We start from the raw sequence: 15,000 nt of genomic DNA, 5'->3' as shown, positions 1-15,000 counted from the left end.
TATGTAGGGATCTTCATAGAACCATTCACAGGGGGTTCTATCTAGAATTCTCTATGAAGGGTTATTCTTAAAATCCTCTATGAAGGATTATTCCAAGAACCCTTTCATCCTCTAACCCTCTATGAACGGTTCCACCAGCCTTTCAAAATCAATTATTTATGACAATTACAGTGACTTGCGAAAGTATTCACCCCCCTTGGCATTTTACCTATTTTGTTGCCTTATAACCTGAATTAAAATATATTTTTTTGAGGGTTTGTATCATTTGATTTAAACAACATGCACATCACATTGATGATGCAAAATATTTTTTCATTGTGAAACAAACATGAAATAAGACAAAAAAACTGAAATCTTGAGTGTGCATAACTATTAACCCCCCCCCAAGTCAATACTTTGTAGAGCCACCTTTTGCAGCAATTACAGTTGCAAGTCTCTTGGGGTATGTCTCTGTAAGCTTGGCACATCTAGCCACTGGGATTGTTGCCCATTCTTCAAAGCAAAACTTCCTTCAAGTTGGATTGGTTCCGCTGGTGTACAGCAATCTTTAAATCATACCACAGATTCTCAATTGGATTGAGGTCTGGGCTTTGACTAGGCCATTCCAAGACATTTAAATGTGTCCCCTTAAACCACTCGAGTGTTGCTTTATCAGTATGCTTAGGGTCATTGTCCTGCTGGAAGGTGAACCTCCGTCCCAGTCTCAAATCTCTTGAAGACTGAAACAGGTTTCCCTCAAGAATTTCCCTGTATTTAGCTCCATCCATAATTTCTTCAATTCCGACCAGTTTCCCAGTGCCTGACCAGTTTCCCAGACAAGCAACCCCACAGCATGATGCTGCCACCACCATGCTTCACTGTGGGGATGATGTTCTTGGGGTGATGAGAGTGTTAGGTTTGCGCCAGACATAGCATTTTCCTTGATGGCCAAAAAGCTCAATTTTAGTCTCATCTAACCAGAGTACCTACTTCCATTTGTTTGGGGAGTCTCCCACATGCTTTTCGGCAAACACCACACGTTTGCTTATTTTTCTTTAAGCAATGGCTTTTTTTCTTGCCACTCTTCCATAAAGCCCAGCTCTGTGGAGCGTACAGCTTACTCCAATCGCCGCTGTGGAGCTTTGCAGCTCCTTCAGGGTTATCTTTGGTCTCTTTGTTGCCTCTCTGATTAATGCCCTCCTTGCCTGGTCAGTGAGTTTTGGTGGGTGGCCCTCTCTTGGCAGGTTTGTTGTGGTGCCATATTCTTTCCATTTTTTAAATAATGGATTTAATGGTGCTCCGTGGCATGTTCAAAGTTTCAGATTTTTTTTTATAACCCAACCCTGATCTGTACTTCTCCACAACTTTGTCCCTGACCTGTTTGGAGAGCTCCTTGGTCTTCATGCTTGCTTGGTGGTGCCCCTTAGTGGTGTTGCAGACTCTGGGGCCTTTTAGAACAGGTGTTTATATACTGAGATCATGTGACAAATCATGTGATACTTAGATTGCACACAGGTGGACTTTATTTAACTAATTATGTGACTTCTGAAGGTAATTGGTTGCACCAGATCATATTTAGGGCACCGTGGATGTCGATCAAGGCAGCTCTCCACACCTCTCTTATTCAGAGGGGTTGGGTTAAATGTGGAAGACACATTTCAGTTGATTGCATTCAGTTGTACAACTGACTAGGTAACCCCTTTCCCTTCACTATTCTGGCTTGCCAAGTGATATTTAATTCTTATTGGAATCCAGCCAGAGTTAGGATATCCAACAAGTGGAATGTTTTATCGCCCGCAATCTGCATTCAGAATGACTGCCAGGGTAGGGAAGACTGAATACTGAGACTACCTCAATCATCTAAACTGGAACAACCATCTCAGTAACGGATGCAATAAGTCCAACTAATAACAGATTGGATTAGTTTGGAAAATTGTATGCTATATTTCTTGTTTAGCATAAAATGTATCAATCAATCAATGTACATGCAAAAACACAGATATTATAACAAACCATTCTTAAAATCACCCTTCAATAGAGCATGCTGGGAATCATGATATTTAGTTCTATGTAGAACCCTTCTTGTCTTCCAAAGAATTGCCTTTGTTTTCCAAAAAGGGTTCTTCAGATCAAAACAGTTGTTGGTAGAATTCAATAACCCATTTTGAACCTTTTTTTCTAAGAGTGTATGACTGTGATATGTGTTTGTCCCACCCAGCTATCTGAACTAAATGTAAGTGGCTCTGGATGGGAGTGTCTGATAAATGACTCAAATGTAAATGCAACCACTGATTGTGGAAAATCATAGTACCATTTTACAAAAAGGCTTGTTCGTCAGTGTCAATGATTATAAACAACCAGACATTGAAAAGAACGTAGCTTCTCCATAAAACTATAAAAAACAACTTGTGTGCTGAAATGTATCCACCTGCTTTTCAAAAAGAAACCCATTGTATTCTAGTACAGTATATCCCTTCCTTAATCCATTGCTCAGGTGTTTTCACTTTGCATGTGTGTATGCGTGCCTGTTTCTGTGCATGAGTGCATGCATGTGTGTGTGTGCCTGTACGTGCGCCTCCGCACGTGTGTACATGTGTGATGGTGTGTATAATTGTCTTTACAGACAAGGTGCCATGTCACAGCTGAGAGAGATGATACAGTACTATGTTGGTACAGATGTAATTCCATAAGACTAGGGAACATTGTTACGCAACCGGGCCCGTCGATGGCAGAATGAACAGGTGTACCTAATGTACTATTCGTCTTTGCCTCGGTCACTCACAAATCTACATAAATTATTCATATAATGACAAGGGAAAAAGTACACATATATATTTGTCAGAGAGGATGCCCTCGGGCGGCTTATGTGTGTAGGGGGAAGCTGTATGTGTGTGTGTCTACATGTGTGAGTGTGCGTGCATGCGTGTCGGGAGTGTGTGAGAGCGCCTCGGCAACCACTCTTTGCTGAGAGCCATTAGAGGGCCATCAGTGTAGATTGTCATACAGCCTGATGCTCACACACTGACAATAGAATCTGCTAAGCTACCAACACACACTTCATCATCCTCACTAACTCCCCCTTCCTAACCCAAACACACACACACCCTCACGCTCTGTCTCTCAAACTTAACACACACTTACTCATAGTCTCTTCAACTCAACACTAAGGCAGGCACTCAGCTATATTACGGCACGGAAACAAAACATGAAGCAGACTACAAAACCGTCCTCATGTTGGAGACAAGCAGCTTGATGTTGTCACCCACATGTTTATTTTTCAAGCTATAGCATACACTATGTGACATACATAGTGTATAGAATGACCAATGGTGTCATTCTAAACCATATGATGTGCTCTGAGATAAGACCACAATTTAACTGACATACATTTATGAATTCCAAAAAATGATGAACATCATGAGTATTTCAATATCGACCTTTTTTAGCTTTTGCCCCATGACCGTATTACGTTACAAAACATCTTATTAACAAGGGGAATTCATAAAGAAATGTTATCAAAATTCTTATGAATTTTTATTTATTTAAAAGGTGAACACTTACGTCTCCCAACTCTCACTTTATAAATACTTTATTCGTAACTCAACTTGTGCTTACAGACTCACACACAGCACCACTCTCTCTCAACCACGCATGCTCATGTACACACACTAACTCACCTCACTAACTCACCCTCTCTAAACAAAACACACACACATGTGCATACTCACAGGTCAAAGCGGAGATTCTGCCTCTCCTCAAAGAAGTAGTCCAGGAGGAATTTACGGACAAAGTCTGGATTCAGTGTGTTGTCTATCACCTCTGTCCGACTAAACTAGAATGAAAGAGAGAAGGAGGAACAGCCACTGGTTTGTATTGATTTAAAATGAGTGAGGCAATACTCACAGAGCCTTGGACCCTCTTCCCCCTCACCTCAACTCACCTCTCTCCATTCCCTGTTGGAGATTCCTTGAGTGTACAGCACACAAACTGTCAAGAGAAGAGGAAGAAAACAAAAGGAAAAGCCTGTGTAAAATAGCAGTTAAAACACAGAGGAAACGGCAGTTAAAACAGCAGTAAAAACAGCAGTTAAAACAGCAGTAAAAACACAGAGGAAACAGCAGTTCAAACACAGAGGTAACAGCAGTTAAAACACAGAGGTAACAGCAGTAAAAACACAGAGGTAACAGCAGTAAAAACACAGGGGAAACACGGCATAAGAAATCCTGGAAGATAACATTCTATCGCCTAGGCTATGACATCATGAGAGGAAAGCTCTGTTCCTAATTAATGTAAATGTCAGTGTAACTGCCACCCAGGCAGCAATGAAGATTTTTCGAAGAGAAAGGACGAAAAAAAGGAACAGAGTTGACACTGCTAAGGCAGTGTTTCTGAATCCTGGTCCTGGTGACCCAAGGGGTGCCCATTTTAGATATTTCCCGAGCACTAACAAAGTATCAGACTCGTAATCAAGCCTTTGATGAGAATCAGTTGTGTAAGTGCTAGGGCAAAAACTGAAATGTGCAAGCCTTAGGGAAACACCCTGCTAAGGGGAATCCACTCTCACGTGAATTTATACAAGAATACATATCTCTCTGGGAAGAAGAAGGGCTGGGGTGTATGTTTCAAGATTAACGACTCATGGTGTGATTGTGATAACATACAGAAACTCAAGTCCTTTTGTTCACCCGACATAGAATACCTCACAATCAAATGTCGTCTCCCAAGATAATTCTCTTCGGTTATTGTTACAGCCGTGTATATTCCCCCTCAAGCCGATACCATAACGGCCCTCAAAGAACTTCACTGGACATTATGCAAACTGGAAACCACATATCCTGAGGCCGCATGTATTGTAGCTGGGGATTTTAACAAAGCAATTTTGAGAAAAAAGATGTCGAAGTTCTATCAACATATTGACTGTAGTACTTGACCACTGCTACTCCAACTTCCGGGATGCCTATAAGGTCCTCCCCCGCCCTCCTTTCGGCAAATCTGACCATGACTCCATTGTACTCATCCCTTCCTACAGGCAGAAACTCAAACAGGAAGTACCCATGCTAAGGACTATTCAACGCTGGTCTGACCAATCGGAATCCATGCTTCAAGATTGTTCTGATCTCGAAGACTGGGATATGTTCCGGTAGTCTCCAATAATAACATTGAATACTGATACTGTGACTGAGTTTATCAGGAAGTGTATAGGAGACGTTGTACCCACTGTGACTATTAAAACCTATCCTAACCAGAAACCATGGATAGATGGCAGCATTCGAGGAAAACTGAAAGCGCGAACCACCCCATTTAACCATGGCAAAGTGACTGGGAATATGGCAGAATGTAAACAGTGAAGTTATTCCCTCCCTAAGGTAATCAAACAGGCAAAACATCCGTATAGAGACAAAGTGGAGTCGCAATTCAACGGCTCAGACACAAGACGTATGTTGCAGGGTCTACAGACAATCACGGATTACAAAGGGAAAACCAGCCACGTCACGGACACTGACGTCTTGCTCCCGGACAAGCTAAACACCTTCTTTGCCTGCTTTGAGGATAACACAGTGCCATCGACGCTGCCCGCTCCCAAGGACTGTGGGCTCTCCTTCTCCGTGGCCAACGTGAGTAAGACATTTAAGTGTGTTTACCCTTGCAAGGCTGTCGTCCCAGACAGCAACCCTAGCCGCATCCTCAGAACATGCGCAGACCAGCTGGTTGGAGTGTTTACGGACATATTCAATCTCTCCCTATCCCAGTCTGCTGTCCCACATGCTTCAAGATGTCCACCATTGTTCCTGTTACCAAGAAAGCAAAGGTAACTGAACTAAATGACTATAGCACCGTAGCACTCACTTCTGTCATCATGAAGTTCTTTGAGAGGCTAGTTAAGGATCATATAACCTCTACCTGACACCCTAGACCCACTTCAATTTGCTTACCGACCCCAATAGACCCACAGACGATGCAATCGCCATCGCACTGCACACTGTCCCATCTGGACAAAGAGAAATACCTATGTCAGAATGCTGTTCATTGACTATAGCTCAGCATTCAACATCTTCCAAGCTCATCATTAAGCTTGAGGCCCTGGGTCTGAACCCCAACCCAGACCTTTACAAGAGCATGAAATTGACTGTTGGACCTATCATACGGTTGATGGCTTATACACCCAAATATATGGACCAAAATAAACAGCTATGAATGTATTTTGTTTAAAAATACACACACACGCACAGATTTAGGTGTCCCAAAACCATCTGTTTTAATACAGTCTGGCGCAAACTACTGTAATCTGAGCCAATTCCCTCTACGGGGAGGGGTGTTAAAATGTTCAAATCAAAATACACCTCATCAGAATCAGAGGGGTCAGAGCCCCCATTCCACCTGACTGACCGTGATCACTTCCCTTGAGAGGGCTTCAATGGCCTCTGTCCATAGAATCAACAAGAGTGATTCTACTCTGCCTGCCCTCACTAGCTCTGTATGTATGCTAGCGTAAAGAGCTCTGGAGAAATGCCCATTCTCTAGTAGTTACCTCAGTGGCCAGGGCATGCATGTTTTCGTGGTCAAATAGGGTTCCAGCTGGCTGTTGTGGTTATTATTTGTGTATGTAGTGTAATGTAGTGTAATATACTGTAATGCACTGTCATGTAACATCATGTAATGCAGTTGAGTTCAGCTGTCTGAATGTGGCTGAAATAGTCAAATCCACTCATTTGATGGGGTCTCCGAATACTTTTGGCCATATAGTGTATGTCTTCCAATGGTGTGAATGCTGTCTACATCTGAAGATTATCCCTTTTCACTAAACGCTTGGAGGTAAGGACAACAGCAGTGGTGTGGCCTAGTGGATATCACATATTACTGTTATCTACATAGCACATTGATGTGAATCACACTGCTGCTCTCTCATTTAGCTATTTGTGCCTTACATAATGTGGTAGTTTAAGCTGCCTATCAATCATTGTTTCTGCATCTAGTGGACAGTCAGTGACAAAATGCGCTCTTGCAACAGCTGCATAGTGCGGAGCCCGGTCTATGGAATAAAATTTTGAGGGAGTTCCTCCCTTCTAATCTCCATGGTAATGTGGTCCATACTGTCAACAACAAGTTACATTTAAGAAGAGCACGAGAGAGGCTTTTATTGCTCAATCTAATTCCTGCTGATAAAAAAAACAGACATCACATGCTCAAACTTGCGCACTTTTGATGTACTTAAACAGCTGCAAATTATGGAGGTATCAAAGTTTCACCAACAAAAACTTAAACATCAGTCCTATAGCAAATGCAGGTTACGGCATATCTTTTTCAAATTAAAAATAGCACTTTTCGGTAGTGCTCAAAATATTTCATTCCATGAGAGCAGCATTTATTTTTCAACTGGAAGCAATGAGCCCAATCAGTTGTCCATGACAACAAAATCATCAACAGAGTAGGCTAACACAGTGAGCTCCAAAAATATCAGGACAGTGGCCCCTTGACTTTTTCCACATTTTGATACGTTACAGCCTTATTTTAAAATGGATAAAAACAAAACAAATCCTCATCAATCTACACACAATACCCCATAATGACAAAGCAAAAACACGTTTTTATAAAATATCACATTTACATAAGTATTCAGACCCTTTACTCAGTACTTTGTTGAAGCACCTTTGACAGCGATTACAGCCTCTAGTCTTCTTGGCTATGACGCTACAAGCTTGGCACACCTGTATTTGGGGAGTTTCTCGCATTTTTCTCCGCAGATCCTCTCAAACTCTGTCAGGTTGGATGGGGACTGTCGCTGCACAGCTATTTTCAGGTCTCTCCAGAGATGTTCAATCGGGTTCCAGGCTCTGGCTGGGCCACTCCAGGACATTCAGAGACTTGTCCCGAAGCCCCTCCTGCGTTGTCTTGGCTGTGTGCTTAGGGTCGTTGTCCTGTTGGAAGGTGAAACTTCGCCCCAGTCTGAGATCATGAGCAATCTGGATTTCATCAAGGATCTCTCTGTTATTTGCTGCGTTCATCTTTCTCTCAATCCTGACTAGTCTCCCAGTCCCTGCCGCTAAAAAACATCCCCACAGCATGATGCTGCCATCACCGTGCTTCACAATAAGGATGGTGCCAGGTTTCCTCCAGATGTGACACTTGGCATTCAGGCCAAAGAGTTCAATCTTGGTTTCATCAGATCAGAGAATCTTGTGGTCTTAGAGTACTTTAGGGGTCCTTTGGCAAATTCTAAGAGGGCTGTCATGTACCTTTTACTGAGGAGTGGCTTCCGTCTGGCCACTCTACCATAAAGGCCTGATTGGTGGTGTGCTGCAGAGATGTTTGTCCTTCTGGAAGGTTCTCTCATCTCCACAGTAGAACTATGGAGCTCTGTCAGTGATCATTGGGTTCTTGGTCACCTCCCTAACCAAGGCCCTTCTCCACCGATTGCTCAGTTTGGACAGGCGGCCAGCTCTAGGAAGAGTCTTGGTGGTTCCAAACTTCTTACATTTAAGAATGATGGAGGCCATTATATTATTGGGGACCTTCAATGCTGCAAAAACCCTTGTCCAGATCTGTTTCTCGACACAATCTTGTCTCGGAACTCTACAGACAATTCCTTCGACTCATGGCTTGGTTTTTGCTCTGACATGCACTGTAATCTGTAGGACCTTATATAGACAGGTGTGTGCCTTTCCAAATCATGTCCAATTAATTGAATTTACCACAGGTGGACTCCAATAAAGTTGTCGAAACATCTCAAGGATGATCAATGGAAACAGGACACAGCTGAGCTAAATTTAGAGTCTCACAGCAAAGGGTCTGAATACCTACATTTTATTTTGAATACATTTGAAAAAAAATCAAAAAACCTGTTTTGGCTTTGTCATTATGGGGTATCGGGAATAGATTGATGGGGAACATTTTTTATTTAATACATTTTACAATAAGTCTGTAACGTAACAAAATGTGGAAAAAGTAAAGGGTTCTGGATACTTTCCGAAGGCACTGTAGTTAAAACCACATACCTGCATACAAAAGAAAATACATTTGTAGAGCACAACTATGTCCTGCCAATCATCGCCTCTTTCTACAACAGACACACAATACAAAGGACTGGGTTCAGTCAAGGAGCTAACCATCGTTTGCACATACAATACGTTAGCTAGCTAGTGACCACATGTTGAATTCAGAACTCTAAATAAACTCTAAATATCTAAATATCCAACATTTTTCATGAACAAAACACTGTGTGTCATGACTTTGTGATTAAAGGTATGTAACTTTTCTGAAGATGACAGAAAAAGCGTCCCTACCTATCATAGTGCATCAGAATGGTTTGAGCATGAGCAGACAGGGCAAAACGCAAGTACACACTCCCCTATTCCCAGGATGCCGGCATGCATAACAACAAATCAGCATGCTATATTAATATATGAACCTGGTGAAATTCACTAAGTATTTTATCAAATGTTACACTACCGGGATTACGGGGTAATCCTGAATGAATTGTGAATAATAATGAGTGAGAAAGTATCAAAAATATCAAAAAAAATGCTGACCTCCCCTGATATTGTCATGACGAGAGGTCAGCATGTCTTGGGGGTATGATATTAGTGGGTCTGTAACTTTCTCACTCAAGCCTACATAACCAACCCATAAAGTAAAATGCAACATCCATTTATGGCCAGCTATGTAAACTCTAACATTGATTTATATGGTATTATAAACTGGGTGGTTCGAGCCCTGAATGCTGATTGGCTGAAGGCCGTGGTATATTAGACTGTATACCATGGTTATGACAAAACATGAATTTGTAATGCTCTAATTAGGTTGGTAAGCAGTTTATAATAGCAATAAGGCACCTCGGGGGTTTGTGGTATATGGCCAATATACCACGGCTAAGGGCTGTATCCAGGCACTCCGCGTTGCGTGATGCATAAGTGCATAAATTGGCCATATACCACAACCCCTCGTGCCTTCTTGCTTAAAAAGATGTCGTTCAATTGGTAATATACATTTTTGTCTTCATTGTATGCTTCTTAAGAGAAAGTAATCTAAAAGTAACTGAAAGTAATTAGATTACGTTACTGAGTTTGGATAATCCAAAAGTTAGGTTACTCGTGACAATTTTGGACAAGTAACTAGTAACTGTAACAGATTACATTTAGTAAGTAACCTACCCAACCCGGTGTGCATGTGTTTGTGTGTGTGTTTGTGACTGTGCATTTGTGTGTGTGTGTGTGTGTGTGTGTGTGTGTGTGTGCGCGTCTTGGGCCCCCTGGCTTGCAGTGCATTGCTGAGGAGGTATAATGCTGTGAGACTGGGGTCAGTACCGTCAGCACATCAGAGACATGGACACAGCACAAGTACCTCCTTGGATAAACATGCTACAGCCTCCAGCCAGCCAGTCAGCCAGCCTCCAGCCAGCCAGCCAGCCAGCCAGCCAGCCAGCCAGCCAGCCAGCCAGCCAGCCAGCCAGCCAGCCAGCCAGCCAGCCAGCCAGCCTCCAGCCAGTCAGTCAGCCAGCCATCAGCAAGCCAGCCAGCCACCCAGCCACCCAGCTAACCAGCCTCCAGCCAGTCAGCTAGCCTCCAGCCAGCCAGCTGCCCAGCCAGCCTCTAGCAAGCCAACCAGCCAGTAGGCCTCTCGGATCAGAGTCCTCCCTCCTTGCTAGTGCTGAGTCGGACCACATCTCCTTCAGAGGGCCAAATGTCCTAATTTTAAGGATGTACTTATCTACACACCACAGACCACAAACATCCCATTATCTCTATGACAGATATGGCTGGTTAAGGTTAGGCAAAAATCCAGAAACATGACTAAAATGTCATGATTTTGAAGATTTCTAGAATCAGCAGGGAATAAGCAGCAGAGGAATCCTATGGCTGGTGTACACGAGGACAGACTGTTTCTGCTCAGTCAAGTAGAGCCAGAGTTGAGATTACAATGAGAAATACGACATCTGGCATATGCAAATGCACACTGATTCACAGGGGGAAGAGAGAGGGCCAGAGAAAACAAGAGAGAATAAGAGTGTGTGTGTAAATGCGTGTATAAAAGACAATCTTACTTGGGTCTGATTTGGAGAATGTGTCTCTGTCCAGGAGATTTCTGTAAAACAAGAAAGCAAAGAAACAGACATTATTCGTTGTGAAAGATGTTATCTGTATTAGGGGAAACAGCGCCAATGTTCACCCCAGCACCTTTGTTATTGTTTTGTTGTTGAAATGGAGGAGAAACAGGCCTCCCGGGTGGCGCAGTGGTTAAGGGCGCTGTACTGCAGCGCCAGCTGTGCCATCAGAGACTCTGGGTTCGCGTCCAGGCTCTGTCGTAACCGGCCGCGACCGGGAGGTCCGTGGGGCGAAGCACAATTGGCCTAGCGTCGTCCGGGTTAGGGAGGTCTTGGCTGGTAGGGATGTCCTTGTCTCATCGCACACCAGTGAATCCTGTGGCGGGCCGAGCGCAGTGCGGTTGCCAGGTGCACGGTGTTTCCTCCAACACATTGGTGCGGCTGGATTCCGGGTTGGATGTGCGCTGTGTTAAGAAGCAGTGCGGCTTGGTTGGGTTGTGTATCGGAGGACGCATGACTTTCATCCTTCGTCTCTCCCGAGCCCGTACGGGAGTTGTAGCGATGAGACAAGATAGTAGCTACTAAAAAACAATTGGATACCATGAAATTGGGGAGAAAAAAGGGGGGAAAAAAATGGAGGAGAAACGGAGGGGAGGAGCCTCCGGCAGGCTTGGTAAAAACGGAGGGGAGGAGCCTCCAGCAGGCTTGGTAAAAACGGAGGGGAGGAGCCTCCAGCAGGCTTGGTAAAAACGGAGGGGAGGAGCCTCCAGCAGGCTTGGTAAAAACGGAGGGGAGGAGCCTCCGGCAGGCTTGGTAAAAACGGAGGGGAGGAGCCTCCGGCAGGCTTGGTAAAAATTCTGCTGTTCTATTGTCAGATGGGGAAAAAACTGTGTTGGTTGTTTGCAGTAACTTCTTTGTTGTTGCAATAATATATGGTCATTATTATGTACCCTAACTACCATTTTACCATTTTACCAAGTGATTTTTCCATTCATCCAGCCATTTCACGAAAAAAAAAAAAAAATGTTTTTTTGACACTCCTTTGGTAGAGACTAAAGATGTAATCAAATTTCATCATACAAGAAGAGTCATAATGCACTGAAGAGACAAGTCCCATTTCCTACCAGATGCTCCAAGCCAGTGAGGTACCCCACCGTTAACAAGCAGGGGGCCAGATTACATATGCACCACACCACCACACCACCACAACACCGCAACACCACAACACTGCACCACCACAACACCGCAACACCACCACAACACCACCACACCACCACACCACCACACCGCAACAACACCGCACCACAACACCACAACACCGCAACACCACAACATCACAACACCACAACACCACCACACCACCACACCGCAACAACACCGCAACACCACCACAACACCACCACACCACCACACCACCACACCACCACACCACCACACCGCAACAACACTGCACCACCGCCACAACACCACCACGCCACAACACCACCACACCGCAACAACACCGCAACACCACCACAACACCACCACACCACCACACCACCACACCGCAACAACACCGCAACACCACAACACTGCACCACCGCCACAACACCACCACACCACCACACCACCACAACACCACCACGCCGCAACACCACCACACCACCACAACAACACTGCAACACCGCACCACAACACCACAACATCACAACACCACACCACCACCGCAACACCACACCACCACCACAACACCGCAACACCACACCACCACCACAACACCGCAACACCACAACATCACAACACCATACCACCACCGCAACACCACACCACCACCACAACACCGCAACACCACACCATCGCAACACCACACCACCACAACAACACCGCAACGCCACCACACCAGCTTCACAACACCACACCACCGCAAAACCACACCACCGCAACACCACACCACCACAACAACACCGCAACACCACCACACCAGCTTCACAACACCACACCACCACACCAGCTTCACAACACCACACCACCACACCAGCTTCACAACACCACACCACCGCAACACCACACCACCACAACACCACACCACCACAACACCACACCACCACAACACCACATCACCACATCAACACCGCAACACCACCACACCACCTTCACAACACCACACCACCACACCACCACACCAGCTTCACAACACCACACCACCACAACACCACACCACCACAACACCACACCACCGCAACACCACACCACCACAACACCACACCACCGCAACACCGCACCACCGCACCACACCACAACACCGCACCACATCATCACCACACCACCGCAACACCACACCACCACACCACCACAACACAACACCACATCATCACCACACCACCACAACACCACATCACCACAACACCACATCAACACCGCAACACCACCACACCACCTTCACAACACCACACCACCACATCACCACACCAGCTTCACAACACCACACCACCACAACACCACAACACCACACCACCACACCACCGCAACACCACACCACCACAACAACACCGCAACACCACCACACCAGCTTCACAACACCACACCACCACACCAGCTTCACAACACCACACCACCACACCAGCTTCACAACACCACACCACCGCAACACCACACCACCACAACACCACACCACCGCAACACCACACCACCACAACACCACATCACCGCAACACCGCAACACCACACCACAACACCGCACCACATCATCACCACACCACCGCAACACCACACCACCACAACACCACTGCAACACCGTACCACAACACCACATCACCACAACACCACATCAACACCACAACAACACCACCACAACACCATGCTATGTGCCGCCCCGACACACAACATCAGTTGCACGTTAGCAGTGTTTGTGTGTGTAATACGTTAGCAGTGTTTGTGTGTGTAATACGTTAGCAGTGTTTGTGTGTGTAATACGTTAGCAGTGTTTGTGTGTGTAATACGTTAGCAGCAGCAGGAGAGGGGATCTGTTACTCTGTTTAGTTTCTAACAGCACTGTATGCCACACTGTGCTGCACCGGGTAGTGAGTCCAGGTCAAACACAGAAAAGAGCCTGAGAAAACCCAAAACCCCGATAATACATTCAACTCCATCAACCTTTCATGCTCTGTTTTGTTGAAGCTCTGAGCTGTGAAACTCTGACTTATTTAAGAGAATAGAAGAAAAATAGTTGTCCATCAGGCAGGCATCTACAGACCACTAGACACGCAGAGAGACAGAGAGAGAGAGAGAGAGAGAGAGAGAGAGAGAGAGAGAGAGAGAGGGCGAGAAATAAGGAGAGAGGGGGTTTGGTTTTCGCTATCATGCTAGCCAGGGGGGCACCGCACAGCATTCGTTCTGTGACAAGGCAGCCAAGTGCAGCAAGTGTCTTTGGGCGTTGATCGTTAGTGATGTATCTAGATCAGCCACCCATGTTGTGCTGATCCCAGCCTGCCCCAGATGGTATCACACTACGTCGGTCTGGCTGACCGCTGCATGCCTCTGTCAGAGCAGAGCTACACTAGCCAATTAGTTGGCTGAAACCATATAGAAGTGATAATAAGAGATATAATTGGGCTGTTCACATCAAATGTGTGTAATGAGTGGAGAGTGGAGACGACTGGAGAGTGGAGACGACTGGAGAGTGGAGACGACTGGAGAGTGGAAAAGACAGGAGAGTGGAGAAGACAGGAGAGTGGAGAAGACTGGAGAGTGGAGACGACTGGAGAGTAGAGAAGACAGGAGAGTGGAGAAGACAGGAGAGTGGAGACGACTGGAGAGTGGAGACGACTGGAGAGTGGAGAAGACAGGAGAGTGGAGACGACTGGAGAGTGGAGACGACTGGAGAGTGGAGAAGACAGGAGAGTGGAGATGACTGGAGAGTGGAGACGACTGGAGAGTGGAGAAGACAGGAGAGTGGAGAAGACTGGAGAGTGGAGACGACTGGAGAGTGGAGACGACTGGAGAGT

At 45.4% G+C, this 15,000-nt stretch overlaps 1 protein-coding gene across 1 annotated transcript in view; it reads right to left on the bottom strand.

The window, feature by feature from the left end:
* LOC110502371 (copine-8-like) overlaps positions 1-15,000 on the bottom strand; it is a 70,916-nt gene that overhangs the window by 43,106 nt on the left and 12,810 nt on the right. Inside the window, exons 2-4 of the mRNA XM_036959047.1 lie at positions 11,018-11,058; positions 3,920-3,966; positions 3,708-3,811 (exon numbers count right to left, since the gene is read on the bottom strand). Of these exons, the coding sequence (XP_036814942.1) occupies positions 3,708-3,811; positions 3,920-3,966; positions 11,018-11,058 (192 nt within the window). The remainder of the gene's footprint in view (positions 1-3,707; positions 3,812-3,919; positions 3,967-11,017; positions 11,059-15,000) is intronic.

Source organism: Oncorhynchus mykiss, chromosome 2 (genome assembly GCF_013265735.2).
Source record: "Oncorhynchus mykiss isolate Arlee chromosome 2, USDA_OmykA_1.1, whole genome shotgun sequence".
In the NCBI taxonomy this organism is placed as follows: Eukaryota; Metazoa; Chordata; class Actinopteri; order Salmoniformes; family Salmonidae; genus Oncorhynchus; species Oncorhynchus mykiss.
The sequence above is the reverse complement of the archived record's forward strand: the minus strand, read 5'-3'. Positions and strand labels throughout refer to the sequence as shown.